Below are 26,971 nucleotides of genomic sequence, written 5' to 3'. Positions count from 1 at the left end.
CAGACAGACACAGAGGAGGACTACGATGAGAAAACAGCTCGTTGGATATGTCCTCGTTCGGTATAGTGTATGCATTCTTAAACTCAATGGCAATTGTTTTGTTCTGTTCATTCGCAGACGGGTTCGGTCTAGGTGAATAGTGCTACTTACCGACTCGTGATGCTCGTCGTATTGTCACACGTCCGTCAGTCAGACAGAGTACAATCTGCAAGGGCGAGAAGAAAGTACACATTGTATACCGTCGTGCTACTCCGGGTATCGATCAGAGCACAAAACGGTACTCTACTCGTACTTTCTGTTACTCCATGTGGCAGAGATTTGCGGTAAACAACGTCGAGTAAGAAACTAAAATACAACTTTGTAACGGCGTAATCACCCCTCTCTCAGTCCTTGAAAGGATCCAAGCCAGCTCGCTCTATTGCGTTACTATCTAATCATAGAGATCGTCATCCTGGCCTGCATCACCAAATCCCTCCGGAACAGCACCTCCGGCGTTGCTCGGACCCGAATCAACACCACCTTCGGGGAACTTGAAGTAGGAGCCCGGGCCTGTGTTCTTCATCTGCTGAGAGAAGGCCTCGTACCGACGCACTTCGACGTCAGTAACGGACCGCCGGGCCATCTGCATGGCCTCTTCAAAGTGACGCTTAGTCAGCTCCGGCACTGGGTCCTCCGCCTCGTCGTCCATCTCGACGTCCTCGCCAGCAGCCTCGGCAGCCCTTGTCCGCTCAATATCGGCGGTGATCGCCTCCTTGATAGCCAGCTTGACGGCCCTCTGGGTGATGAAGCCCAGATCGGCGCCAGTGAAGCCCTGCGTCTTGGACGCAATGTATGCGAGATCCACATCCGGAGAAGTCGGTGTCTTCCGCAGCTGAGCCTTCAGGATGCTCAGACGGCCAGCCTCATCTGGGAGGGGCACATAGATGAGCGAGTCGAGACGTCCCGGACGGCACAGAGCAGGGTCTAGCTGCTCCGGTCGGTTCGTAGCACCGATGACGAACACGTTCTTCTTGGACGTCATACCATCCATCTCTGTTCATAGTCAGTAAATGTGAAGAACACAACGATCAGAATAACGGAGCATACCTGTCAGAAGCTGGTTGACAACACGGTCGGATGCACCGCCAGCATCGCCGACAGATCCGCCACGGGCCTTGGCAATGGAATCCAGCTCGTCCAGGAACACGACACAGGGAGCAGCGGCACGGGCCTTGTCGAAGATGTCACGGATGTTGCTCTCAGACTCGCCGAACCACATACTGAGAAGCTCAGGACCCTTGACGGAAATGAAGTTGGCAGCACACTCGTTGGCGACGGCCTTGGCCAACAGTGTCTTACCGGTACCGGGTGGTCCGTAGAAAAGCACACCACGGGATGGGGACATGCCGAACTTGAGGAACTTCTCCGGGTGGTCGACTGGGTACTGGACGCTCTCTTTGAGCTCCTGCTTGACTGTATCGAGACCACCAATGTCGTCCCAGCGCACGTTGGGCACCTCGACGACGGCAACCTCGCGCAGTGCAGACGGGTTGGAAACACCCAGGGCAAAGCGGAAGTTGTCCATGGTGACGCCGAGAGAGTCGAGCACCTCGGCATCGATGGTGTCCTCGTCAAGGTCAATGAGATCCATCTTCTCGCGAATCTGCTGCATCGCGGCCTCAGAGCAGAGGGCAGCCAAATCGGAACCGACGTAACCATGGGTCTCCGATGCGATCTGCTCTAGGTCGACGTCGTCGCCGAGCTTCATGTTCTTCGTGTGGATCTGAAGAATCTCGAGGCGACCAGTCGGGTCCGGAATACCGATATCCACCTCGCGATCAAAGCGGCCGAAACGACGCAGAGCGGGGTCGATGGAGTTGGGCCGGTTGGTAGCGGCCATGACCACGACGTTGGAACGGGCCTTCATGCCGTCCATGAGGGTCAGCAGCTGCGACACGACACGGCGCTCGACCTCGCCGTTGGTCTTGTCGCGCTTGGGTGCAATCGAATCGATTTCGTCGATGAAGATAATGGCAGGAGAGTTCTTCTCGGCCTCTTCAAAGGCTTTCCGCAAGTTCGATTCGGACTCACCCGCCATCTTGGACATGATCTCGGGACCGTTGATGAGGAAGAAGAAGGCGCCGGTCTCGTTGGCAACAGCACGAGCCATCAGAGTTTTACCGGTACCGGGAGGACCGAACAGCAAGACACCACGAGGGGGCTTGATGCCGATAGACTTGAACAGCTGGGGATGCCGCAGCGGAAGCTCGACCATTTCGCGGATCTGGGCCATCTGCTTGCGAACACCGCCAATGTCATCGTAGCCGACCTCATTCAGGTTGTTCTCCTCCTCGTCCCGCTGAATCGGGTCGCCCTCACAGTGAATGACAGTGTCCTGGGCGACTATTCCGTACTCTGGGGGATCCACCTCAACAACCTTGAACTCGACTTGCCGCATGCCACCTCTTACCATGAAGAGGTCGCCTTGGCGAACGGGTCTGTAGGCCTCGCGGAAGTAAGGGGCGAGGAAGACATCGAACAGCGAACCAGTGAGGCCCTCCACGGTGTCAGCGATAGGCAGAACCGCGATGCGCTTCGCCTATACGAGAGAATGCGGTCAGCCTAAAACCCCCACCATCCGAGCGTAAACTCAATTCCAAAAAGTAACAAGAGGGTGCCAACGTACATATTTGATGTCTGGGCAAGGGTGGATGGTCACAACATCGCCGTGCTTGACGCGGAGATTGTGACGAGCAACACGGGTGAGGCGGGCACTGCCCTCATCGAGGTCGTCGTCAGACAGAACGATGAGCACGGTGTCCTTCCGCTTCTTTCCGCGAACTAGGACGGCATCTCCACGGAAAAGCTGAAGGGTGTGCATGGTGGTGGGCGACAGCATGATGATGGAGTTATCATCGTTCACGGAATCAGTGACGCTGAGTTGAGACTGCTGTCAGTGCCATTTCACCGACCGAACACCACAGAATTGAGCACAATGGAAAAAGAGCAGAGCGAGATGAAGGGTGACATACAGCAACTGGTTGGGCTTCTTCTTCTTCTTGAGAATGGCCGTTGCAGTGTCGTCCTCCTACGGTTTGGTCAGTACTTGCTGGTCTCGACGCCCAAGTGCCGTGCACCTGGCTCTCTTGCGATTGGACCCAGTATTCGTGGGACAAAATTCAACTGCGGGGAAGAACATACATCGCGGTGTTCGGTGCCGGAAGCATCACTGTGTCGAAAATAAGCCATTAGCTTATGCCGTTTAACGAACGAAGCTGTCGAAAAGACGGCCCAGCAGAGGAAAGCGGCAGAACTTACGCCAAGTTGACCTTGTGCTTCTTGGGCGGCGCAACAGCAGCATCGTGGTTGTCAGCCATGGTGAATGCGGATCTAACCAGAAGTGCAGACGATGGAGCTGTAGAGTGGTCGACGATGTCGACAAGGTCGTTCACGGACAGAGGGGTGCAAACAGCCGAAGGATCTCGAGCTTGGTTCGGTCGGCTCTCTTGGGGTTGGGAAAGGGGAAGTGGCTTTTCTCGGAAGGAGCCTCTTCGAATATAAGCAAAAACACAAGCGGGAGCAAAGTGAAGTTGCAAGTAGAAGAGAAGTCGACAGAATCCGGAGGTGAGGTGAATAATGAAGAGGGACAGGTTTCAAGGGTGCTGGGATTCCGGAAAGACAGATAATAATAGGGCCAGCCTGGGCAGGTTAGTTTGGGCCACACAGCAAGAACGACGTTTCGGGGGGGGAGGGCGGTAAGAGTAGTCCGGCCAGGCAGAGAGGTGCTGGTGTGGCCAATGCCGCCATGATACTAAGGCTGCTCGTCCAAGTACCTTTCCCCGCAAGTCACATGCAAAGGGTACAATGTCACTAGGCGACAGCTGGGATGACGACTGCCTGCTATGCTGTGAGTTGGGCGCTGGGGCGACTTTGACTACAGCTGGTGGCCCAAGCTTCTACCCAGTTCGAAACTTCTAACACGTTCCACTGCTGACTGTATATATCCAGCGTACCCCACCTCCTCGAAAACGGTTGAATTAGATACGGCCAATGCAGCTTTGTTACAGATTGTCTTAGCAGGCGGCGAAGACACGAACATACACATAGACCGAAAGAAAGGAAACAAGAGAAGAGGAAAAACAATGGTACGCAGGCAGACAAGCGGATTCCGGTTCAGAAGCTGCGCAACCCGCGGCAAACGACGCCAGTGCCAGCAAAGTCAGCGACGATAATAACTCCCTTCCCTTCCCGCGAGCTACTCCGAAATGACCCCATGCTTATCACGACGGTGAGCTTCGAGCTGACGCCGCACCAGCTCTTCCACCGCCCGTTCGTTCTCGAACCGCGGCCAAGTGACAGCCTTCTTGCGAAAGCCCTCAAATGTGTCAAAAACGCCCGTTTCGGAGTGACGGGGACAAAAGGGAACGTAATTGGCGATTGTCTCGAAGTGCCACTGGCTGGTATTGTGCAGCATCTCGTCCAGACTTTGGATGATGGCACTTTGGTTTAGACCCCCCACGGCTATGCGTTCGTGGCGCTCGGACTCGAGAAGCCATTTGCTCTGCGAGTATGAGCAGCCCAAGACAGGCGGTGCCGCAGCGAGTGCTGCTGCGAGAGCAGCGGCGTTGATGACGAACGGCGCAGTTGATTGGTCGCGGCAGCCAGTGAGCCCGTTCTGTGTTTGGCTGCAGCTGCTTTGTTAGCGTATATTGTTCAGCTCTATGCCCAAGCTCGTGGATGCAGCCAGCCAGCCAGTCTTTCCTGCTTCAGCTCCGTTCGTACCTGACCGCTGAGTCGGAGGGCCCTGCCATAGCCTCAGGCCAGGAGGCCTTCGACAGGACAGGGAAGGTGACTGCCCGTCGCATCTCTACAAGTTTGTAGTCGAGTACGTCTTTCAATGTTGGGTTTGGTTTGGACTGCCTACCGAATTTGCAAAGCTAGGAGGGGAGAACTGAGCCTAACAATATACGATACCAAAAGTGCACTTTTAATCCTCACAGGCCTCCCACGAGTCTCAGTTGTATCATCTTGTGTCAAATTGCCTCTTCAACAAAGGCAGCCGGGAGCCTAGGCATCGTGGCTGACATACTATAGGATTACCTTTAGTATAGCAAACGTACGATTACGACGATCGTCACAGACTCATATCACACCGCTGTGTCAATTAATACATCCCATTGGCCTTTTAATTTCAAGGCTTTCCCCCAGGCTTTCCTGAGAGTCCTCCACAGCCCGGCTATACCATCGCCGGAGCCGCTTTCATAGAGAAATGCACCCCTCCTTTGGTATAATGTACAGTAAAATAATACAGGTATAATAATATAGGTATCTCAAATCAGGCAGCAAATAATACTAGCCCCTTTCTCAGTCGCCTATTTTGTTCGTTCGCCACAAGCGCTTCAGATAAACGCCAACACACCGCTGCTTGCACGAGACGTGAGAGAGTTGTGTGAGTCCATCTGCGGCTGCGAATACTTGGAAACAGCCAAGCCGATCCCTCTTGGCCGAAGCTCCGGGGAATGACTGTAATTTTGCAGATGAGCTTCGACGAAGCCTTCGGGATAACTGTCGGAAGATGAGGCCTCTTGCTGTGACTCCGGATAGGCTCCCAGCACTGCATCCGCATCGCACATCTCCACCTCTGGAGCGATCGACTCCTCGACGGGATAGTTATATGCGGTGTCTGGGAAGACGAACGGCCTGTTATCACCACCTGGATGTGACAGCTGCAGTCCTGACTGCGCGAAAGGTGTGGACAGGTCATGGCCGTAAAGTGTTTGGCGGACCGGCGCCGCCACGTTGTCAAACACGCTGGTCCAGTTCGGCTCTGCAGACTGCAGCGTCTCCCACGACCCGGACGACGGCGATTGCAGCCCGTCACTGTAGCCCATTCGGCTGTACCCTATCCGGCTGGGATCGGCCGTGTCGTACGGCAGCAGCAACAGGCTGCGTACCTCCTCCATGGCAGCAGAAATTCCGCTCAAGTCACTGCTGGCACTTATCGGCCGTCGGCTGCGAAGCGAGATGGAGCGGGCAATCTCCTGTGAAAGGTCCATGTCGCTGTACTGTGGCGACACGGGGCCGAGGAACGCGGGCCTGGGTGGGTCAAGGCGGATGGCTGCATCACTGGCCTCGTCCTCAGCGTTGTCATCGTCCAGGTCGTTGTGACCTGTCGATAGCGATACTTTTCGCAATCCCAACAGCCGCCTTTCCTGGATGCTGCCGATGTTCTCGGGTTCCCGAGGCGGGACGAGCGACTTTGCTGGTGCAGACGACCCCTGGCTGACAGCCCGGGAACCGGAGACGGATGCGCCTCCTAGCAGCCGCGGGGGAGTCAAGTCCTCTTCTTCTTCGGCAATTATGCGGCTGGGATTCGGACTGGTGATGAAAACCGGCCGCGGCCGAAACGGCTGCACCATCGTGACGTCGCCGAACGTGACACTCCCATAGTCTGAATCTTCGGACGGTGCGACCGGCGACCGGATAAGCTCAATTGTGGGTAGTGGTGGTGGTGGTGGTGCTTGTGGTGGCGGCCCTGGCGGAGGGCCTCGTGATGGCCCTAGAGGCGGTCCTTCTGGCTTGGGCTTCCTGAACCGGCTGGTGATCTTGGCGGCAAGACCGCCCAAAATGCGATGTGACGGTGCAGGCCCTGCGACATGCTCGTCATCATCGATGCTCTGCACGGAGAACCGCGACTCGTTGAACGAACCGGCGGCCACGAACATTGAGCCTCGTTTATCCCCGCTGTCGATGATGGCCTCTTGGCTTTCCACCTTTCCCTCCGGGAAGAGGCTTCTCCCGTAGCCGAGCGGGAGGACAGGGCTTTCCTGCTGGGTGACAGGCGTTCCCGCGCTGACCCTTTGAAGAGAGAACTCTATTGGCGGCACGGGTGCGCCGCCTCCGTTGTGTGTGGACGTCTCGCCAGAGATGCCCAGAATATCGCGACATCCTTGGACACCGGCACTGTCACTGTCATTGTCACTGTGTTGCAGCTCACCGTGATTAGACGCCTTGCTTGCGCTGGACAGCAACGTCGACTCCTCAAAAGGCCATTGCCCGGTAGTACCGGCGTCGCTACTGGCGGCCTTCGTTCTTGGAGGCGTCATGTGCTTAGGAGGTGTAGGAAACTCTGGGATATCTGCGCCGGTGAGCTTACTCTCGCGGTCGACAGTCATAATAGAGTTCCTTGTCGTAGCAGAGGCAACATTGGCCGGATGTGAGTGGTTCTTGGCTCCCTCCCGAGCCGGCTGAATGCATATGGCAGGTATTTCCGTGACCTTGTATGCCTTCTCTGGCGTGTGCGTCAGCGTCGTGCCATCGCTGCTGCGGCCATCGTGGGAGATGGCTACTCCAACCACTGTCTTCTCGTTCAGCCCGCCACCTGCAGCGGCGCCATTGGCACGCTCCCACTGCCGGCTTCGTCGCCTATAGCAATAGCAGCCGGCAATGAAGGACAGCGTGAAGCAGAGGAGCATTGTGGGGATGAGCACGGCCAGCAGAATGGCCTTTGTAGACGTCCGATTCGTCGCAGTGGCAGCTGTTGCTGTCCCTGAAGCTGCTGCAGTCGCAGTCGTGCTGGTTGTCGTTTTCGGGCTAGCAGCAACGGCGCCAGCTACAATCTGCAGCATGAACGTCTGGCTCTCCGTGGTGTTGGAACCATTCCGTGCGGCATGGACAGAGACAGAGACCGAAGACGGGGCTCCAGACAGCGGAACATTGCCTGTCACTGTTAAATTCCGGGCGTCTAGAACGATCCAGTCCTCCTGTGGCTGCGTCTGCACGGTGATCTCAACGCCAGTTGAGTTGAGAAGGTATGGCTTCAGGCCCAGCGAAAAGTCGCTACCATACTGCGCCTGCATGTTGGGCAGGTTGCTGCGGAACACTTCTCCCTGGTCGATATCTACCTGGACGGTGACGTTGACCATGTCGGAAAGGACGTCTGAGAAGCTGACCACAAAGGCCGTGCTCTGCGCAGACGACGGCGGTGTGCCGCTGATCTCCCAGGTAGAGTTGTCAAAGACAAGCCAGTCTGGCAGGACTGAACGGGCAGTCGCTGTCAGGTTTTTGGAGCTGGCCTGCTTCCCATCGATCTTGACGCCAGTCTGCAGACCGTCGTATTTGAGCGTCTTGCCGATGCTGGCGTTCAAGACGACGGACGGGTCATCCACCGTGATCTCGTGACTACCCACAATGACAGAAAAAGACACAGCCGCAGCGGAGAAGCCGTTGACGTCTGAAGCAATCAGCTGGAAGTTGAACGTCTGCGGCGGCTCCACCAGCGTATCGCTCGACGGCGTCACGCCGCTGAACCGAATAGCGTCCTCGTCAAAGGCCATCCACGAGGGCAGCGGAGAATTGTCCCCCGACACAGCATAGAAGTTCAGACCAGACGAGGGAGAAAAAGTGTTGGGTGAAAAGGTAAAGTTCACCGGGCTGTCCGGGTAGTAGAGGAGAGACGAGGGCTCCGAGTACGGGTTGCCCGATTCTTCCAGCTGTTGGGAGATTGACACGTTGACGGCCGGTGCTTTGTTACGCGAGACGACAAGTGTCGAGTTGAGCGAGACGGAGCCAGAGTCGTCGGTCGCCACGAGACCGAAGGAATAGCCAACGACATCCCCGTCCAAAACCTCGCTCTCCTTGGGGGTTCCATGCAGCCAGCGCGCATCAGAGTCGATGGAGAGCCAGCTTGGGGGGTCGCTGAGCGAATAGTTTATGGATGATGAAGAAGTGAACGTGTTCTCCGCGAAGATGAAAGAGAAAGGCTGGGATATCCATGCCACAGGAGGCACTTGTGAGTTGAACGGGAAGCTGACAGTGGGCGAGCCATGAGCGAGCCTGGCGAGGCTCATCAAGACTGCAGCCCTCAAGAGCAGCACTAATGGTGGCTGCATCAAGGCGAAGGTCGACGAAAGACTGGAAGAGAGACGGTGTCTTCGTGGACGCTTAAGCGGCTGATGACGACAGGCTACGCCGTCCGAAGCACTTGTTTGCGACCGAAGAGACCAAGAGCGTTATCACCATAACGGTTGGCGATGACAGAAAGAGCGAGAAAAAGGAAGGTGAGCAGTATGCAGATTCTGGAATCACTGATGCATAGGCACAAGAAAAGAAGGAGGCCGGAGGTTGAGGCTGGGAAAGAAAAGGCAGAGACGAGACAAGCAAAGAAAAGAGAGGCTGGACAAAAGTCGCAGAGGGGTATTACGAGTATCAAAAAGTGGCAAGAGGTGAGAACAAATGGACGAAGAGGACGAGGGAACGAGCCGGTGAAATAACAAAAGGCGACGCAATCCCAGGGCGGGACGATGTCGCCCCAGAGGGATGAAGAGGACATGACCGGACATGTTCTTCTGCCTCCCGTGAGCATCACGGTCACTGCACAGACAGGTTTCCAAATGTGAGAAAGTGCTGCGCAAAGGGCAGGAAGGGCACCTCTGGCATGGAGGGAGAACGTCTGACGGAGCGACTACTGCTTCTCTGGATTGCAAATAGTTCGAGGGAGCTATATAGCATGGTGAAAAGGCACCGTCCATGGCATTCCAGCGACAAGGCAGGGAGAGCAGGAGGATGGCCGTGGCTGATTCGTTCTGAGCGGTACTCAACAAAGGGACTCTCCTCTCTGCCCTTGCATGTGCTCTGGCATGTGTATTTAAGTCGATGGAAGCCCCAAGAGCGAACGGGCTGCTAAGCGGTCTTTGCTGACTTCTTTTGCGGGGTTGCCAGAGTTTGCCGGGGGAAGACGGTGCCGGGAAGAGACCGGGTGTGTCGGGCTCCGTATTCTCTCCAACACGACTAGAGACGAGACGCGAAACACAAGACGCGATGCTAGAGGTCGTAGTGTGGCGGGTAGCTGGAAGCTGGTGAGACTTCGATTTCCGCGCGACTGGCAAAGGGATGAAAAAATTGGAGGGGGCGCCAAGACAGGTTACAGGCTGGCTACAAAAAGGGAGAGGACGAGGGACGAGCGACTGCCTTGCTTCGAGGCTTACATAAAGACCATTCCAGTGGAAGCTGGTGGTGATACTTCCCGTAGAGTCCGCAGCTGTACAACCACACGTGACCAGTCCAATCGGGCTGTCGACAAATAGTGGCAGACAGTCCAAGGCGGTGACGATACAGAGAACCCCATTAAAATAGCACGAGAATGGAAGGAGACAGAATCAGGATGGATATCGCCGTAGTACTATGTAAGAGCAAGGGAAAATGGGCGGATCTCATTTGTGTGTGAATTCTCAGCGCCACACAAAACGACCGCTTTCGATCAGCCAACCGCCCACCTATTTCGGCGCCCACGCCGGGCCTGAAGGGGACGAGAAGGAGAGGAGCAGAGCAGTATTATCTAGAGAGAGGAACGGCACGAGACAGTTTGTAAAATACGAAGTACCATACAGCCGCTCGTATGGAAAGCATCGTGCATAGAGGGGCCCAGCCCAGCCCGACGTCCTCGCCGGAGCTCAACCCGCTCCGGCTGGGCGATCGGGGCAGCCGGAGTGACAATGACACCGACACCGACAGTGACGTGCTCGCGCCGCTACCAGAGTACAAGGCTGCGGGCGAGACGGTGCTCGATTTTGACGGGCTGCTACGGCCGGCGCCGGCGCTGCGACTGCGTGAGGACCTGACCGAAGGCTGTGGCGGCCAGACGTGGCCGGCTGGCATGGTGCTGGCACGGCATCTGCTGCGGCACCGACGGGCGGAGATGGAGACAGCGCGAATGTGAGTTTGGGTGGGGAGAGGAGGGGAGAGAGAAGACGGAAAGAGGAGAATGAGAGAGGAGAGAGGAGAGGAAAAGAGGAGAGAGGAGAGGGAAGAAATGATGGGATGGGATGAGAGAAGAAACGAGACAAAAGGAGACGAAAAGAGAGAGGAAGAGAGGGAAAGGCGAACGAAAGAGAGTAAAAGGAAGAGAGAAAGATACACATAGGTGCAAGTTCCTTGCTAACACTCGGCAGCCTCGAGCTGGGTTCTGGCGGTGGCCTCGTCGGCTTGGCATTGGCACTCGCCTGCCGCGGATCCTGTTCTTCCACTACTCGTCCCGACAGCAGTTCGATATTCGTGACAGACCAGGAGCCGATGCTGTCTCTGATGAAGCACAACATTGCGCTAAATGGATTACAAGACAGAGCCCGGGCAGTGGTGTTGAACTGGTAGGTTTCTTTTGTTTTGTTTTCAATTTATTCTTCTTTCTTTCCATTTCACTCTTTCCTCTTCATCTTCTCGCTTTCTCGCTCCTACCCTAACCAACCAGGGGCGATGTTCTCCCAGAAGAGGTGCGCGCGCTGCGTCCAAACGTCGTGCTGGCAGCCGACTGCATCTACTTTGAGCCGGCCTTTCCGCTGCTGATGGCCACGCTGGAGGAGCTGCTGCAACTAGGCGAAGCCGGCGAGCCGGTCACCGTCTACTTCAGCTTCAAGAAGCGCCGGCGCGCCGACATGCAGTTTGTCAAGAAGGCACAGAAGCGCTTCTGCGTCACCGATCTGGCCGACGAGGACCGGCCGGTGTTCAGCCGGCAGGGCCTGTTCCTCTACTCCATCACGCGCAAGGGCCAACAGAGAGTGTGAGTGGTGCGTGTGTCTTGAACGACGTCTGTGTTGTAGATCATAAGCCAATATCATCTTAAAAGTGACGAGCCAATATTAAAATTAAATAAAACAAGACAAAGCGTTTTTTCTCTACAGAGTACACAATCTATGTTGAAAGGATAAGCGATGGAAATGGAATAAACAAGGACCTGCATATTATGGAGCTTTCTGAGTTCTGGTTAGAGTGTGCGTTGTACGGAGTATCTGCAGTGCGATCAGACGAAACGTAACATCAATTTGCTTTTGATTTACACGTAAGCATTGCATTGCTCCGTACGGAGTACATCCTACTAGCAAGCAACCATCACCCCTGCTAAAGTCACCTCTTTTTCTTTCTACTGTTCCCCGCTCTCCCCGGTTGCGTCCTGTTACGAGTAAGGAGTTCACAAGCATCTGCCATGTTAGGCATTGCTATTATTGCGAAGTGAAAATTATGGGCTGCTCAAGGCTTCGTCTGCTAACTTTCACTCGCAACATCCGTCCGTGAAAAAAGCTAGCACTTTCTGCTTCAAGCTTGACGTCGAAGGCGGCACTTAAACATCTGACTTCCATTTCTAGATTAGAACTACGATTCCCGCATATCAGTCAAGGCAAGCTGCCTCTCAATTTCCGTAGCCGTTTTGCTGGCATTCCGAGCGGCCCGTCCAAGGCTCACCATGCCAGCAACGAGCTCTGGCATGCTTCACCGCATGAATCCTTCGCTCTCTTTCGGCACGTGTCGCTTCCACAGGATTCCCTTGCCGGACAGAAGGGCCGGCAGGATAGGCGTTGTGTGGCAACAGGACGAACCTGCACCGTCTATGCCCCAACGGACAGCCGAGACAGCATCTCTGTCGAGGCAGGATCAGGCAATAGAAGACGTAAGAGAAAGAGGGCATTCTATATGCCGATCGCGCCGTCCAGGCACGCGCAGATGCATCAAAATGGGTACATACGACGTAGCAAAAAAAAAAAAAGTTTTTTTTTTTTTTTCTTTTTTTTTTTTTTTAAGTGGACAGGGCATGTAACTGACTGGATCAACAGGCTGCAGACTGGGTACTTGGAGCGGGCCTGTTAGCAGGTACAGGGCTCGCTGCTGTGCCAGGGCAGTGGGCAGAGTACCCCGCCATCTGCCGACAGCGCACAGTGCACAGCGACTCAACGGGGTACGTGGCACAGCATCCCTCTTTGTTCCCTGCACCCATCAGCCGACGGCGGCGAGCGGCCAGGATGCGACCGTGGCCTGGCCAGAACACTCTGCGCCGACGCATAGCTCGGCGCCGGTGCTGCACAGTGTCCTCGCTTCGCCTTGGACTCTTTGTCCTGGCCGAGGACTGCAGCAGCAGAGGCGCTCCACCACGGTGGACTCGCACGGTACGGATAGGAGTAGTTGTACGTACAGAGTACGGAGTGCATAGTACTCGTACCGCATGCAAGCAATCAGCTCGTATTCGAGCGCGAAAACACGCCCGAGAAGGTCACTGCCAGAGGCCGCCCCGGTGGATAGGACAGGGGTCCCCTACGGAGTGCCATTGCGCCTAATCCGACGCCCGTATTACTCGTACATAGTAGTACTCCGTAGGCAATTTTGGCTGCGCCAAATAACAGATCCCAATGGGGGCTTTGCTGCGACTCCACTGCGGCTGCTGGAGCAAAAGAATCTTCCACTTGGCGAGTGGCCGTACCTGACTATCGCGGCAGGAACGACAGGAATGCCCCTGCTGTTCCTTGCACTTCCCCTGCCCCACCCTCCGATTGGCTCCAGCCGGACGGTCCAGCCAATCGTCGTCTGCTACCGTTGGCTTGAAACGAAACATTACCCTCCAGTCCCTGGTTCCCACCCTTTCGGTGTTGGGCTTACATTCCCGGCCACTCTCAGGCGTCCAAGTCTCCCTGCTACATAGTAGGGCAGCCCATGTCGGCGTAATACAATACGCCATGTATCTTACGTCGTACGAAGTACTCCGTACCACCACAGTACATACGCACTACAATTGCTCGCTCTTGTGGGGTCGGCCTCTCTGCTTTGTCCTTATTTTCGCCGTCCTTTTTGCCGGCTCCACCCATCCCACAGCCATGCGCTCTGTCCCCTGATCCCCTGGTTCGTCTTTTCTTGGACCTTGCCCCTTCTGGTGATCTCTCGTCCCAGAATAAGAAGGCACACCCCCAGCCCTTTCGGCTCCCTTCTTCTCCCTCTCTCCTCTCAACCGCATTCTGTCCCTGTTCGTTTTACCACCCACTCCTCATTCTCTCCTTCAGAGCAGGCTCATCTGAGAAGACATTCCTTCGGTATATTCCAAGAAAGCTACCACATCACGGCTACTCGCCATAACCGTCGCTCAGACCACACTGCAACGTTCCTTTTGCACCGGCTTTTCTGCCATACGATCCTTTTTCACCCTCTTACAACCACCACCATGAAGACTGCCGTCATTCTCTCGCTCGGCCTGGCCTCAATGGCCTTGGCACAGCCTCGCGGCCACCGAGCCCACATCCGCGCCCACAACAAGCGTGACCTCCAGACTGAGTACACCACTGAGTGGGAGACTGTTGTGGTCACCGAGTGGATTGACGAGACCTCCACCGAGTGGGTCACTCCCACTTCCACTCTCTCGTTGACCGCAACGGTGACTTCGACATCTTCGAGCTCGACCTCGTCTGTTGCCGCCACCTCGGATGTCGCTCCGGGCAAGTTCTTTGAGAGCGCCGCGTCTTCTGCTGCTCCCACAACCTCCACCTCGGTGTATGTTGCGCCCACACCGTCGACCACCTCGACTTCTTCCATCGAGCCGGTCTACACTCCTCCCACCACCTCTTCAGCTCCTGTCGTTCCCACCACGGCTGCTCCCACCACCTCTTCAGCTCCTGTCGTTCCCACCACGGCTGCTCCCACCACCTCGATCGAGCCGACCACCACTGAGCAGGTCTACACTCCTCCCACTACTTCTTCCACTCCCGTTGCTCCCACCACCACCTCTGTCATTGTCGTGGACACGCCGGTTTACACGCCGGTTTACACGCCCACCACTTCTTCCGTTGCCGTTGTCGTACCTACCACGTTCAGCAGCGTTTATGTCGCCCCGGCCACTACATCGACCACTGCTGCTGCTGCCGCTGCTACCACGGCCAGCTCTGGCTCTAGCTCTGGCAAGACCACCTTTACCGGCGACATGACCTACTACCAGATTGGCCTCGGCTCGTGCGGCATTGACGACACCGGTCTTGACATGACTACCAACATTGTCGCCATCAACGTCGAACAGATGGGCTCTCTGTCCAACGACAACCCCAACTGCGGCCGCACCATCACCATCAGCGCCAACGGCAACACCGCCACCGCCTTGGTCCACGACAAGTGCATGGGCTGTGCCTACGGCGCCATCGATGTCAGCGAGACCGTGTTCGATGCCATCTTTGGCAGCACCGACCTTGGCCGCTCTGAGGTCACCTGGTGGTACAACAACTAAGAGAGGAATGAATGGGCTTGAGGGTTTTTCTTTTTTCTTTTTTCTTTTTTCTTTTTTTCTTTTTTTCTTCTTACACTCCCTTTTTCTTTTTTCCTATCTTCTTCTCTTTTCTCTTTTTTTCTTCTCTTCTTTTCTTATACTTTTTGGGACCCTACTTTCTGGTTCTCATCCTCTGGGCAGTTGATCCTGCTTCATTTTTTGTCATTTATGCGGAAGGGCTCTTTTCTCTCAACCTTCACACTCAGGCGAGAGTTGACTGTGTACCCTCCACAATGTATAAATGGCGTTACTTCCAAATGGCAAGCCCCGATTTGGAGGAACAAAAAGGCCGAGCGTCGCTTGCGATGCCGCCAATGGAAGAAGATGGTTTTGCACAAGCGGGGCAACAATTTATGGCCAACCGCCGACCCCAAAACATGGGGAGGCGCATGAAGGTTTAGGGACGGCATCACACATCTATATGGGACATACCCGGTAGGCAATTCAGGGGATACATAGACATTCGTTTGCATGTATAGGAAATCACATTCGCTACTTTGCACAACTGTCCCCTATGTGCTCTCTGTAAAAACATTGCGCTTTCGCCCTTCTATTCTATGCGTTCTGTCTATCCGGAATCACCATTACGTAATCCAATTTATGCATCCATGCCAGCCATCACCGATTCAGGCTCAGCAGCCCTTCGATGTACCTCTTTGTGTCTACGCCCATGCCCTGTGTCAGCCGGCTTGCGCCATCGGTCCAACCGGTGCCACCGGCGGCGCCATCGGCAGCGGTTCCTCCACGACCGAGATACGAGCCGCTGATGGCCCGCATGGCTGAAGCGGCCAGCCTGCTCTCGACATGATCGCCGGCGCGTCTGAGCAAGAAGATTTCCTTGCTGACGGCGTAGCCGGTGGCCACGGTGGCAGTGGTCGGCCGGGAGGCGTCGGAGCCCGTTTTGAAGCCGCTGCGGTCGCTGCCGTCGTCTTCGTCCTCTTCGAGCAGCGGATCGGACACGCTGCCGGTGCTGCCAGTGCTGCCGGCAGCCGACGACGAGGAGCGTTCGACGACGCGGTTCCAGACCACCCACCAGCCGCGGCTGGTCTTGCAGGTACGCTCCAGCTCGGCCGCGTTGGCCCGCGTGGTGGCATACGTGCTGAGCAGCTGCATGTGCGTGTTGAGGGCCTCGACGCGGGACCACGACGATGCAGGTGACGGCGAGGGCGAGGGCGAGGGCGAGGGCGAAGACAGCGCCGACAAGGGCGACGCGATGCCGATAATACTGCTGCCGCGTCGCTTGGCGCTCTGCATGCTGACCGTGCCGGGATCAGGGATGTTGGGAATGGTCGAGTGGATCGTCAGCGCGCGCGGATCCCAGACGAGGTCGTAGATGGTGTTGGCAGGCGCGGCCGCCACGGCCACAGAGAGCAGCGATGCTGACGGCGACGGTGCCGAGACGCCGGCCAGGCTCGGCCGGCTGGGCCGATACGACGTCGACGCGAGCAGCGGCTTGTGCAGTACCGTCACCTGGCGGCTGAGCAGCGTCTGGACGGTCTCCTCGTCCTTGGTTGCGCCCTCGCCGTCGGCTGCCTGGAAGAAGAAGGCATACAGGAAGGGCTGCTTGGCAAAGACGACAACCCGCAGCCTCCCTGAACGGACGGCCGGGTTGTCTGCTGCAGGCGTCGGTGTCGCTGTTGCTGCTGTTGCTGTTGCTGTCTCGTCGTCGTCTGCGTCGTCGTCGTCTAGGCCTTGCGGCTCGCTAAAGTAGCGCAGCGTGTCCTGCGACGACGGCCGGCCGACTCTCCTCTCAATCAGATCCACCACGACCGTTCGCGGTCCCGTCTTGGACCGCTGCTGGCCGTCGTCGCCGCCGTTCTTTGCCTCGGTTGTGCTTCCTTCGCTGGTCAGTCCAATCAGGTATTGCCCCACAGTAGTGCGTGGCACGTGACGTTTGCGTGTGACGCTGCTTGCCCTCGAAATCGCATCTGTGCTCGTCTCTGCGGGACAGACAGTCAGAGGGTCCACGGAGTCGTCGTTCTTGCTGCCACCACCACCGCCTCCTCCTCCTCCTGCGCCCAGACTCCAGTATGTGCCGTAGCCGAACTTCATAAAGGACCTGTACTTGTCCATGGGGCCAAAGCTGGCGGGCGACACCGACAGAGCCGCCTCTTCTGTAGCGTCCCTTTTGGACTGAGACACGCTGGACGTGGCAATCGGAGACGAAACAGACTTGGCTCGCCGTGCGAGAAGCGTCACTGGCGGTGGTGGTAAGAGAGGAGGAAGGTCTGCGAGTCGTGCGCGCTGTTTCTGTCTCTGCTTCTGCTGCTGCTGCTCCTCTTGTTGTTGCTGCTCGGATATGCTTGTCATCGTCCCGCTTCGTCTCTTGCGCCGTTTTGCGTGGCGCGGCAGCACCGACGGGTCTTCGGCCACGCCGTACGCGTGCTTCCCCCAGCTGTAGATGTCCTCCATCCAGTAGCTGACCGTGCGGAGAGACGGCCGTGAGAGGGCACCGACGCCCAGAAAGATGGCCCCGTCCTCGGCGCCGATGCCGCGTCCGCTGCCTAGCCACGCGTTGCTGTTGGTCCGTCTGTCGTCGTAGTAGCTGTCGTCGGCGCTGCTGCCGCCACCGATGCTGATGCTGCTTCTGCTTCTGCTTCTGCTGGCATCATGGTAGTCGTCGAACAAAGCGGATCTTCGCGGACGGCCGCGTCCAAACATGTCCTGGCTGTCGGCCTGGCTGTCTCTGCTGTCTCTGCTGTCTCTGCTGTCCTGGTGCAGCTCATCGGCCTCATTGTCGTCGGCGGCGCGTCCGAACCGGCACACGACCAGGTCGACGAGTCCGTCCGTCTGCTCGACCAGACCCTCGAGCACCTCGCGCTCGCCGCTGCCGCGGTCTTCTTCACCAACACCGACGCCGAGCTCACCGCATGCGGCCATACGCACGCCCGGCAGCACGTCGCGCACGGGGTTCCCGTGCAGCAGCACCGACCAGGACGACAGGAAGACATCCCAGTAGCGGGCCAGCAGGGCAGTGAAGCGCGAGCGCGACGGTGCCGCTGCGGCTGGCGAGGCCGTGCGCGCATACAGCGCCGACAGCGACGCGTCGTGGTGCAGCAGAAAGACGGCATGGGCGCGCAGCAGATCCTGCAGCACCAGCGTGGCCGGCTTGACCTCCCGACAGGAGTACTCGGTCGTGTTTGTGTTGTTTGTGTTTCCGGGAAGGGCCGGAAGCTTCGTCAGGTTGATCGACTGAGGGACAGTCAGCAGTCAGCAGTCAGCAACAGAAGGCAGAAGGCAGCAAGCAGTAACAAATGGTCCGTCCTCACCACCAGAAGCCACCACCCCGGCTCCAGCTCGTGCAGTACGACGCGCGTCTTGTCCGTCTCGACCGTGTCGACTGGCTGGTCGCCCGAGAAGCTCTTGCCAAAGGCGACCATACCCTGGGCCAGGCCGATCTGCCGCAGCCGCTCGTTGCGCTCGTCCGCGTGCGAGGCTGATGGCAGGCCGCACGACGACGGGGATGACCCCAGGGGCGGTGAGGTCGATGATGGCGTCTGGTGGTGACGATATTGGCTCGTGCTGGCGCTGCTGTTCCGCCGCGCGAAGAACGAAGATGACGACGGCCCCGAGGCGTAGTACACGATCTGGTCGTCAATCGTCTCGTCCGTCATGCCCAGACTCGGGTTGTAGATGGCAAAAAAGCCCAGCTGCGCCGGCACGACCACATCGCCAGCAGCTGCTGCTGCAGCATTGCTGCCAGTGGCCGCAGCTGCAAATGACATAGTCGCAGCTGGCGGTCGGTGTGTCGCGGCAGCTACAGGCGCACGGCGCGATGAATGTTCCACGAGACCCCGAGTAATTGCCTATGGCGTGTGCTTCACATTGTACTGTCGTCGCGTTGCGGAGACGGGAAACGAGCCGGCCGTTGTTATCGTCAAGTGGGAACAAAACGAGGCTGAAGCTTCGGCACCCTTTGGGCCTTATGTCAGGCCGTAAGAATGTATATCTGTACACTGTGCATTTTACTTACTGGAGCGAAGATACAGGTGGAGTACAGGGACTGGAATACAGTGTCAAGGAATGAAATAACACTGTATACGCAAAATGTTCCTTGCCTGAACTAATGCATGCATGATTAGGTCACATTGCAGTATATTTTTCACTCATTCAGTCCGTCTTGGTCTCATTTGCCTTCATGCGAAACACTTATGTCGTCAAAAGCTGACCGACTAACTCATGCACACGACAAGTGACAACCATGAGTACAGCCTGCTGAGCCTGACCCGCCTGCTCCGCCCAACGCCATTCCATGCTATCCTGTTCCATACCGGCCATCCTATACCTGCAGTGCGGTTCAATCATGCTCTCCCACTCGAGCATCATCTCTCACAAGCCTGTGCCTTTCGCCGCCTTTCGCCGCCCTTCGCCGCCCTCCATTGGTATCAATCACCTCCAGACTAGTATGAACGAGAATAGAAAACGAAAGCAACACGGACAAGCAACCACCCAGAAGGAAAAAAACAACAAAGCAAGCCCAAAATACCCGACACTATGATATGCCTCCACCCTTCCCTTGTTCGCAGGCCGACATATTCGTCCACTCGCCCCACACAGAGCACTACATGTCCATACGGGCGGCAATGTCTTCACTCATGGCGCGAACCGGTCCCTTTCGCTTGTGGCTCACGTCGAAGTGGTCGCCTTTGCCCACGTTCTCGTCCTCGTCCTCGTCCTGCTCGTCCATGGACAGATTGTTGACCTCGTCCTCGTCGTCGTCCGTCAAAAACCCACCGGCATCGTCAAAGTACTGGTCCGTGTCGCTGTCATCCTCCCGTTTCCAAAACAGGACGTCTTGCATCTCTGCATCCTCGTCCTCGTCGCCGTTCTCCTCGAGCGACACGAGCTGGTCGGCCTGGTCGCCCAGCCAGTAGCGCGCCCGCTTGCCCGCTGCATCTCCGCCGTCGTGGATGGCTATGCCCGGACGCTTTGTCGCCGACGTTAAGAGACTGCTGTTTTCGCCATTGATACCCGCGGCGCTTGCCTGCCGGCCGCTCCGGCTGCCGCGGTGTTGGCCGAACCGGGCCCGGCCACCGCCAGCAGTGGTCGGTGTGTTCATACTGAAATGGGACAGGCGCCGGTGCTGCTGCTGCCGGGAGAGCAGCAGTGGGCTCTGCCCCAAGACTGGCACGCCACGCACGTACAGGTAGGCAACGCGCTTTCGGCTCTTGCTGAAGAAGAAATAGTGCAATGCCCAGATGGCACCGTCCTCTTCGTCAAACGGGTTATCGGCCGGCTGGTACGAAAACGCGGTGCAATCTTGCAGGTGCATTTCCTTATTGATCAGGGCCCACATCTGGGGGCCCCACGGCGGCGATGTCGAAGACGCTGTGGATCCAACCGATGTGCCGGTGACGGAACCTAGCGTGCTGTCGACAAACGAGTTGGGCCGCATGTTGCTAAGCGTGCTGTCAATCGTGCTCATGAGCAGGCGCAGGTTCCGCTCGCGACGGAAGTCGGCTGGCCGCAGCACATGAGAGAAGTCGTAGTCTGGATGCGACGCATTCAGTGTGGCGATCAGATAGGCAAACGTGCGGCGGCTGGAGATCTCGGCGAGGTTGCCAAACGGGCTGGACCGCGACAGGTTGTGGCTGACGGCGAGCGACTCGCGCTGGGGCGGGCTCAGGCTGGCGCCCAGCTTGAGCAGAGCGGCATGCTGTGACTCAAGCGACTTGTCGATATTCTTATACAGTTTCTTGTCGGAACCGGCGGCCTTGGTTGTGTAAAGGTCGCAACCACCGGTGACGTGGCAGTCGGCAGTGTCAAAGTTGAGGGCACTGGCAACAATGTCAAAGTCGCGCAGAGGTATGAACTGGAGGTGGCCTGAGGTCAGCACGAGAGGAGACGAGGATGGGCAAATGCGACCTGTCAGGGAAGGGCGGTGAGAGATCAGCCAAGCGAACCTTCATCGTGACGGTGCGAGTCTGTGAAGCATTTAAACAAATTGGCGATAAGGGACAGAGCCGGCGTAAGATGGGGGCTCTGGGAATTAAATGCGATCAGCCGATGGGGAGTAAACGGATCGAATACAGAGAAGGCCGACACGATGCTGTCTCTTCCGGAAAGGCTGAAAGGAGATTGGCGATAGGACAGTAGATCGTAGATTGACAGCTGATCGGGCTCGGGCGAGCGGTGCTGAACTGATAGGATTGCAGTAGCCTGATGCGGTGACAATAATGAGTACAATAAATGTGTTTGATAGGATTGACTGTTGGAGTGAACGAGGGGAGCGAGAGGCGTTTGCCCGGAGTTATACTCTGTACTATGCAGAGGCAGATGATCGATGCAGCAGTGATGCGACTGCCAGGTTCACGTGGCGACGTGTGTGGAGGCGGTCGAGTGCGAGCACAACGACACCAGGCGCAAGTTGATTGGACAGTGTCAGACAGGGACAGAAGGTAGGAACAGCGGATTGCGTGCTGGGGAAGGTGGATATCAGAGGACTGGATGTGACGGAGGAAGGAGCAAAGGTAAAGTGGATGGAACACGCACTCTGCGATCTTCCGGCCGGGAAGAAGAGGGGGGTTGCAATGCGCCAGCTGACTCTATGACGAGTGCACTACGTCTTGATAAGGTGATGTCGTTTTGGCAAGGGGTACATGGTTATCGCGTCACCAGACAAAGGGCCCGGCGTATCGTCAGATACCGGGTACTTTGCCTTAGTTGGCCGCCAAGATTAGTAATGGGCAATTCCCGCCAGCAAACAGCAGTTCGGCATGTCGCCACGTGAAGCAATGGTGAATGTACGAGTTACTTAGTCGTTGCTAGCATCTCCACGTGTGGAGGAACGGCCATGCAGATAATCTTCAAATATCAATAATAAACAATCATGGTCGCAATGCGCCGCTGTTCCCAAACGCCCTGTGCAAAGTGCACCCTAATGAAGCCGTCGCCCTATGTCGGCGCAATTGTAGCATCGCTGCTTGCCGCTATTTCCTTGCCGTTGTATCCTGGCCATGTCTTGTCTTTGCCCATCTCGCTTTTGCTTGTTCGCCCTGGATTGTCCGTCTTGGCTCGACGGCCACGCTCAGTAAAGGCCGTTTTCCTGAAGAGCACCCCTGATTCGTTCCGCATCCTGTCGACACCAAGAACAGGGCCGTCGTTAGCAACATCCAGGCGTACGGTAGATCGAAAATATAGACTGTGACAGGTCTGCACGGGCAGACAGGCGGAGACAGGACAAAGACGGCAAAATAAGACAGCATGATCCATGGCTGAGACAGCGGGAGCCACGGGGGTCTTCAGACACCACCGGTAAACACCGTCACGTCTGGAGATTCTACATTATTTTTGTGACTTCGTCCTCAACCTGAACAAGACAGAGGTGGAAGGGTCAGCGAGGAGAATGGAGGGCTTTGGGGGAGTTGCGGAGGCGTTTGTGAGAGGAGCAAGGTGGGCGGCCTATCACAGGCGCGGTGGAGAACAGCAAGGCAAGGCAGCCGGGGGCGGGTTGCGAGGGAACGGAAGCAGACAAGCAGACAAGCAGACGGAAAGCAAGCGCGGGCTGGGTCATACCTCCATGTCCTCGAGGGAGTCTTGCTGGCCGATGCAGCGCAGCACGTTCTTCTTGCTGCTCTCCTGCAGCTCGCCGGCCAAGAGCAATTCGTCGAGGATGTAGTAGGCCTTGGTGAAGGAGAAGATGATGTCCAATTCGCAGACGTTGCCGTAGTACTTATCCATCTGCTCGACGTAGCGGTGGATGATCTCGAGCGTGATCAGCTCGTTGTCGTCGGAGGAGCAGCCGGTGATGAAGAAGAGGGATGCGTAGCGACGGTAGACGATCTTGGTGTCTGTTCGCGGTGGCCGAGGCCGTCAGCAAGATGCGCGTGCAGAGCCACAGGCCAAGCCGGTCTTGTTCGGGCCGCGTACCCTTGTACTCGAGAAAGTTGCACATGCGCGTGCGGCGAGCGAGGACGAGCTGGGTGACATCCTTGACGATCTTGGCCTTTTCGCGGGGAGAGAGGGTGCTGAACCACTTGGCCAGCCGCTGGAGAGGGTCAGAAACGCGGACAGGCCGGCAGAGGATGCGTGGCAGGACTCACGACTTTGCCTTGCCGGGAGAGGAGGATGAGATAGCTGTTGAGCAGAGGTCAGAGGAAACGGCACGTCGGGGCTGCGAGCAAGGGGCTCCGATCTCCTTACTGGATCGCCATGGCTAGAAACAGGCAGAAAAAACGGCCGGGTCGGGCGGTCGAGACGGGCGCGCAAGCTGGGCGTGAGCGTGGTGGAGAGAGCGAAGCTGCGGTTGTGCCGGTGCGAAAGGGGATGCGGCGGTATGGAATAGAATCGTGTTATTTTTATCAATACTGGATCTGGCGAGTGGGGCGGCCAGGTCGAAGGAGAGGCCCACTGCTCGCAGTTCGGAGTAGACGTCCAACCCCTACGGCGGGGTAACGGGAAATACAGGTGTTGTGGGAGGGGCAACTGGCCACTAACAGACAGAATTGCGCGCTGTAACCGCTGCGGCTGCCGTCTTGGGCCAACTGCGCTCGTGGCCCGGAAGCACGCCTTTGCCATTGACGTGATGCGGCAGGCCTGCTTAGTAATGCATGGCGCCAGCACGGAATGGCCTATGGAGCACGCGTAGTATTCCCTATACTCCGTATCTTCAGCTGTTTTTGCCTTCTTCCGTTTTGGCGCTAAACGGCAGACTATTTCTCTGGCTGGGCTGCTGTCGCCCTTTCGATCTTTCTGTTTTTCTGCGTTTTGCCTGAACAATTATCCGTGTACACATGTTTGCCTCCCGCCTCTGCCTCTACCGACTACAGTAGAACGGGCCATAGCGAACAAGGCCGGACCTTTGAGGCTTTCCAGCCCGCCCCCCATGACCAAGTTAATTCTTTCCACCGGGTACGAAGCAGTCTGAGCGTCATAGCCCCTCTGGCCCCTCTGCGGCATTGCTGACCGGTGCCGGGTTGTAGGAACATTGTTTCCGGCGGACCCTCCATCATCCGCAAGCCCGGAGCGTACCGGTCGAACCTGGAGCTGACCAACTCGCTCCGGAGCAACTTTCTGGCCGCACAACAGGCAGCAGCGGCCGATATTGAGGCCGACATTGCCGCGGCCGAGGAGGACGAAGAGTATCTGGCGACGGCCAGCGGCAACAGCGACAGTGATGACATTGGCTTCGGCAACGGCAGCGCCTACCTGCACGCATTTGGAAACGGCACGGGCACCACCAGCAGCAGCAGCAGCCGGCGGCCACCGCTGGCGACGTGGACGCAGCGCGAAGGTTCGGTGCTGTATGTACCGCGGCTCGACTGGACGGACGGCGGGGCGGTGACGGGGCTGTCGGAGGAGGCGTCACAGTACGAGACGACGGTGAAGCTCTTTTTTGTGTCGGGAGCGCAGACGGCGACGCCGGCCGAGCGGGGGGTGTTTGCCGAGGAGGCGCTGAGGCTGGTGTTTGGCGAGCTGGGCATCAGCCGGGCAGACCTGCTGGTGATCTCGTTTCCGGGCGGCGGCGAAGGCGAGGACGAAAGCGGCAGCAGAAGTGTGGCTCCTTCGGACAGCGACGACATCGTGGCGGCCACATGGGCAGCGACGGCCGAAGCACTGCAAGCCCAGGGCAAGGTGGCGCGGCTGGGCGTGGCCGAGTTTGGAGCGGCACAGCTCGGCCAGCTGCTCGACCGCGTGGCCGTGGCGCCGGCCGTCGATCAGGTTAACCTGCAGCGCTGCTGCAGCGTGCCGCCGGACCTGGCGACGCTGGCCCGCCGGCACAACATCGAGCTGCTGGTGCATACCGACTGCACGGACGTGCTGCCGCCCGGCACGCTGCGCGAGCTGCTGGGACCTGGACTGCAAGGGGCCGGCGTGCTGGCGGGTGGCCCGGTCGATGATCTGCCGGCTGGCGACAGCGAGGCCCTTCGCGGCGACCTCACGCCGCAGTGGGTGGTCAAGTATACGGCCGTGGTGCGCGACCGCGGCGTGATCGAGAACAAGGGATACTTTGCCGGTGCGTCGCTGCGGGCTGTCTGAGCTTCACACGGGACTCGTTCGTTTGGTATACTTTGGCGCATTGGCTCTGGGCGTTTCTGTTCTGTTGGAAACAGCGTTGCAGCTTTCTTCTTAGCCTTGATCGCTTTTTCTGTTCGTCCGGCTGCTTTCTTCGTACGAAGAGGGTATCTGCTTTCATTCGTAAAACGCAATAGATCTGTTTCTCGCCTTCTTTTTCTTCTCTCCCTCTCCTTTTCTTCTTTCTCTCACATCACCCCAACATGCTCCGCTTGCGGCCGCGCATGCGGACGTCCTCGAGCTTGCGAAGCACCGGTTTGGCCTGCTTAAAGGCGGCCTCGTAGGCCAGCAGACTCTCGGCAAAGAGATGTTCGGCGCGCGGGTGGGTGCTGCCAAAGGCGCGTTCGAGGACGTAGAGGTCAACGGCACGGTCCTCGTCCGAGGAGCTCTGACTAGCGAGGCCAAAATCAATGACGACGACGTCGCCGTCGAGGTGTCCGGAAGCAGTGGTAGCATCTGGCCGCAGCATCAGGTTGCTCGTCGTCAGATCGCCGTGGACGATGCCGACGCGATGAAGCTGGCCGACGGCCGAGCCGATGCGCCGCATGAGACTAACGAGATCGGGGTCAGACGCGAGCGTGGCCGCATCTGCGGTGTCTGCCGCATGGTCATCGAGCCAGGCGTTGAGGCAGACGCGCACCGGAGCGCCCTCGATCCACTCAGTCAGCAAGCTGCCGCCTTGGGCGCCCTTTCCCTCGTCCTCGCCCACAACGTCCACCGCATACAGAGCCGGCACGCAGACGCCCTCGCGGCGACACCGGTTGAGGATGCGGGCTTCGGCCAGGATGCGCTGGCGGGTCAGACGGGCGTCCAGGACGGGGTGACGGTAGGCCTTGGGCGGACGGAACTTGAGGGCGCAGGGCCGATCGGGCGCCAGATAGGTGGTGCGATAAACGCGGGCCTCGGCGCCCTGGGCGACGAGCTCATACGGTGCCGAGGCGGCAAAGGTGAGTATGCGCGGGAGCGGGGCGTCCATAACTATGAAAGAGGGTGTGGAAGTGGTTGTGGTTGTGGTTGTGGTTGTGGTGCGGTTATGGATGGTGTCTTGTCGGTTTTTGGTACTGTTGCTCCGTGCGAATTCCTCGTTTTGGTGGGGTTGGACCCCACGGGATGGTGACAAGACCTCCTCGTCTGCAGGGGCAGATTGCTCGCAGGGCGCTAGGTGCCTGTGGCATGAGTACGACGTACGGCACACTGCGGACGGAGCAGTCAGCAAGCAACAGTCCGATCCGTATACGAGTACGCAAACATACGGTGCCCCTAGCCTCTGTCGCTGCTGCCTGCGTCTGCTGGTGCGGCTGCAGGCAACAGCTGTCGGCTGGTGGGTCTGGCTCAACCCTTTTTCCTTTTTTCCTTCTTTTTTTTCCTTCTTTTTTTCCATCCGTGTTAATGGCAGCCAGGCCAATCAGACCACGGTGGAGAGGTACTCCGAGACCCGGGCAAGCAGGGAGCACCAGACCAAGAGTGCTCATTTCGTAGATTCACAGCGGTTGAGACAGGCTGCGGTCAGAGGTGGAACAGTCGATGCAATGATGGGAGTACGTCGTAGAAGCAGACGAGCAATCGGCAGTACGGAGTATATAATGTAGAACACGGCAACGTGCCACGAAAAGCCTCCCCGAGTGCTCTTTCCCCTCTCCAATCGCAAGCCTCTGCTCGCACCTTCTTTCAGACCGCCCCTCTCTCTCGCCTTCTTCACTCTCTCTCCCCCATTTTTTTTCTTCTGCTCACCTGCATCTCTCCTGCATATCTCCGCCACCCAATTTCCCGCTTCTGCTGACCCTCTTTCGCATTCTCTCATCCATATCTTTCCGCTCCGTGCATAAGGCAGCCCTTGTCCGGCATTTCCCCAACTCAGCCAGCCTCGCCCGCTTGTGCCCCATGCCCGCACGTCCACCTCGCCCATTAACCCCG

General features: G+C 57.5%; 11 protein-coding genes across 11 annotated transcripts; 4 read left to right on the top strand and 7 right to left on the bottom strand.

The window, feature by feature from the left end:
* Nucleotides 1–430: 430 nt before the first annotated feature.
* CMQ_486 (cell division control protein cdc48) lies at nucleotides 431–3,356 on the bottom strand (the record flags this gene model as incomplete). The annotated part of the gene is made up of 6 exons (XM_014317565.1): nucleotides 431–1,032; nucleotides 1,087–2,578; nucleotides 2,666–2,915; nucleotides 3,012–3,067; nucleotides 3,181–3,208; nucleotides 3,298–3,356. 6 exons carry the CDS (start codon nucleotides 3,354–3,356, stop codon nucleotides 431–433), a joined length of 2,487 nt encoding a protein of 828 aa, XP_014173040.1.
* Nucleotides 3,357–4,234: 878 nt separating this feature from the next.
* Nucleotides 4,235–4,844, bottom strand: CMQ_1280 (uncharacterized protein; the record flags this gene model as incomplete). Its single annotated transcript, XM_014318359.1, has 2 exons — nucleotides 4,235–4,670; nucleotides 4,762–4,844. 2 exons carry the CDS (start codon nucleotides 4,842–4,844, stop codon nucleotides 4,235–4,237), a joined length of 519 nt encoding a protein of 172 aa, XP_014173834.1.
* Nucleotides 4,845–5,378: 534 nt separating this feature from the next.
* Nucleotides 5,379–8,870, bottom strand: CMQ_1717 (transmembrane glycoprotein; the record flags this gene model as incomplete). Its single annotated transcript, XM_014318796.1, has 1 exon — nucleotides 5,379–8,870. The coding sequence occupies one exon, from the start codon at nucleotides 8,868–8,870 to the stop codon at nucleotides 5,379–5,381; it is 3,492 nt and encodes a 1,163-aa protein (XP_014174271.1).
* Nucleotides 8,871–10,375: 1,505 nt separating this feature from the next.
* Nucleotides 10,376–11,537, top strand: CMQ_1320 (uncharacterized protein; the record flags this gene model as incomplete). Its single annotated transcript, XM_014318399.1, has 3 exons — nucleotides 10,376–10,692; nucleotides 10,929–11,123; nucleotides 11,225–11,537. The coding sequence occupies 3 exons, from the start codon at nucleotides 10,376–10,378 to the stop codon at nucleotides 11,535–11,537; spliced, it is 825 nt and encodes a 274-aa protein (XP_014173874.1).
* Nucleotides 11,538–12,214: 677 nt separating this feature from the next.
* CMQ_637 (uncharacterized protein) lies at nucleotides 12,215–13,044 on the top strand (the record flags this gene model as incomplete). The annotated part of the gene is made up of 2 exons (XM_014317716.1): nucleotides 12,215–12,418; nucleotides 12,982–13,044. The coding sequence occupies 2 exons, from the start codon at nucleotides 12,215–12,217 to the stop codon at nucleotides 13,042–13,044; spliced, it is 267 nt and encodes an 88-aa protein (XP_014173191.1).
* Nucleotides 13,045–13,954: 910 nt separating this feature from the next.
* Nucleotides 13,955–15,004, top strand: CMQ_400 (expansin family protein; the record flags this gene model as incomplete). Its single annotated transcript, XM_014317479.1, has 1 exon — nucleotides 13,955–15,004. The coding sequence occupies one exon, from the start codon at nucleotides 13,955–13,957 to the stop codon at nucleotides 15,002–15,004; it is 1,050 nt and encodes a 349-aa protein (XP_014172954.1).
* Nucleotides 15,005–15,661: 657 nt separating this feature from the next.
* On the bottom strand, nucleotides 15,662–18,768 carry CMQ_887 (uncharacterized protein; the record flags this gene model as incomplete). Its single annotated transcript, XM_014317966.1, has 4 exons — nucleotides 15,662–16,150; nucleotides 16,304–17,573; nucleotides 17,703–18,235; nucleotides 18,313–18,768. 4 exons carry the CDS (start codon nucleotides 18,766–18,768, stop codon nucleotides 15,662–15,664), a joined length of 2,748 nt encoding a protein of 915 aa, XP_014173441.1.
* Nucleotides 18,769–19,604: 836 nt separating this feature from the next.
* On the bottom strand, nucleotides 19,605–20,952 carry CMQ_1468 (mitogen-activated protein kinase maf1; the record flags this gene model as incomplete). The annotated part of the gene is made up of 2 exons (XM_014318547.1): nucleotides 19,605–20,855; nucleotides 20,947–20,952. 2 exons carry the CDS (start codon nucleotides 20,950–20,952, stop codon nucleotides 19,605–19,607), a joined length of 1,257 nt encoding a protein of 418 aa, XP_014174022.1.
* A 985-nt stretch (nucleotides 20,953–21,937) lies between these two features.
* CMQ_769 (ap-1 complex subunit theta-1) lies at nucleotides 21,938–23,196 on the bottom strand (the record flags this gene model as incomplete). Its single annotated transcript, XM_014317848.1, has 6 exons — nucleotides 21,938–22,118; nucleotides 22,327–22,352; nucleotides 22,559–22,833; nucleotides 22,913–23,030; nucleotides 23,086–23,119; nucleotides 23,186–23,196. 6 exons carry the CDS (start codon nucleotides 23,194–23,196, stop codon nucleotides 21,938–21,940), a joined length of 645 nt encoding a protein of 214 aa, XP_014173323.1.
* A 671-nt stretch (nucleotides 23,197–23,867) lies between these two features.
* CMQ_1268 (gamma-cysteine synthetase regulatory) lies at nucleotides 23,868–25,021 on the top strand (the record flags this gene model as incomplete). The annotated part of the gene is made up of 2 exons (XM_014318347.1): nucleotides 23,868–23,893; nucleotides 23,965–25,021. The coding sequence occupies 2 exons, from the start codon at nucleotides 23,868–23,870 to the stop codon at nucleotides 25,019–25,021; spliced, it is 1,083 nt and encodes a 360-aa protein (XP_014173822.1).
* A 229-nt stretch (nucleotides 25,022–25,250) lies between these two features.
* On the bottom strand, nucleotides 25,251–26,033 carry CMQ_466 (uncharacterized protein; the record flags this gene model as incomplete). The annotated part of the gene is made up of 1 exon (XM_014317545.1): nucleotides 25,251–26,033. One exon carries the CDS (start codon nucleotides 26,031–26,033, stop codon nucleotides 25,251–25,253), a length of 783 nt encoding a protein of 260 aa, XP_014173020.1.
* Nucleotides 26,034–26,971: the final 938 nt, after the last annotated feature.

The sequence above is a fragment of the Grosmannia clavigera genome, assembly GCF_000143105.1.
Source record: "Grosmannia clavigera kw1407 unplaced genomic scaffold GCSC_140, whole genome shotgun sequence".
Lineage (NCBI taxonomy): Eukaryota > Fungi > Ascomycota > Sordariomycetes > Ophiostomatales > Ophiostomataceae > Leptographium > Leptographium clavigerum.
Note: the sequence above shows the minus strand (reverse complement) of the source record. Positions and strands in the feature narration are given on the sequence as shown.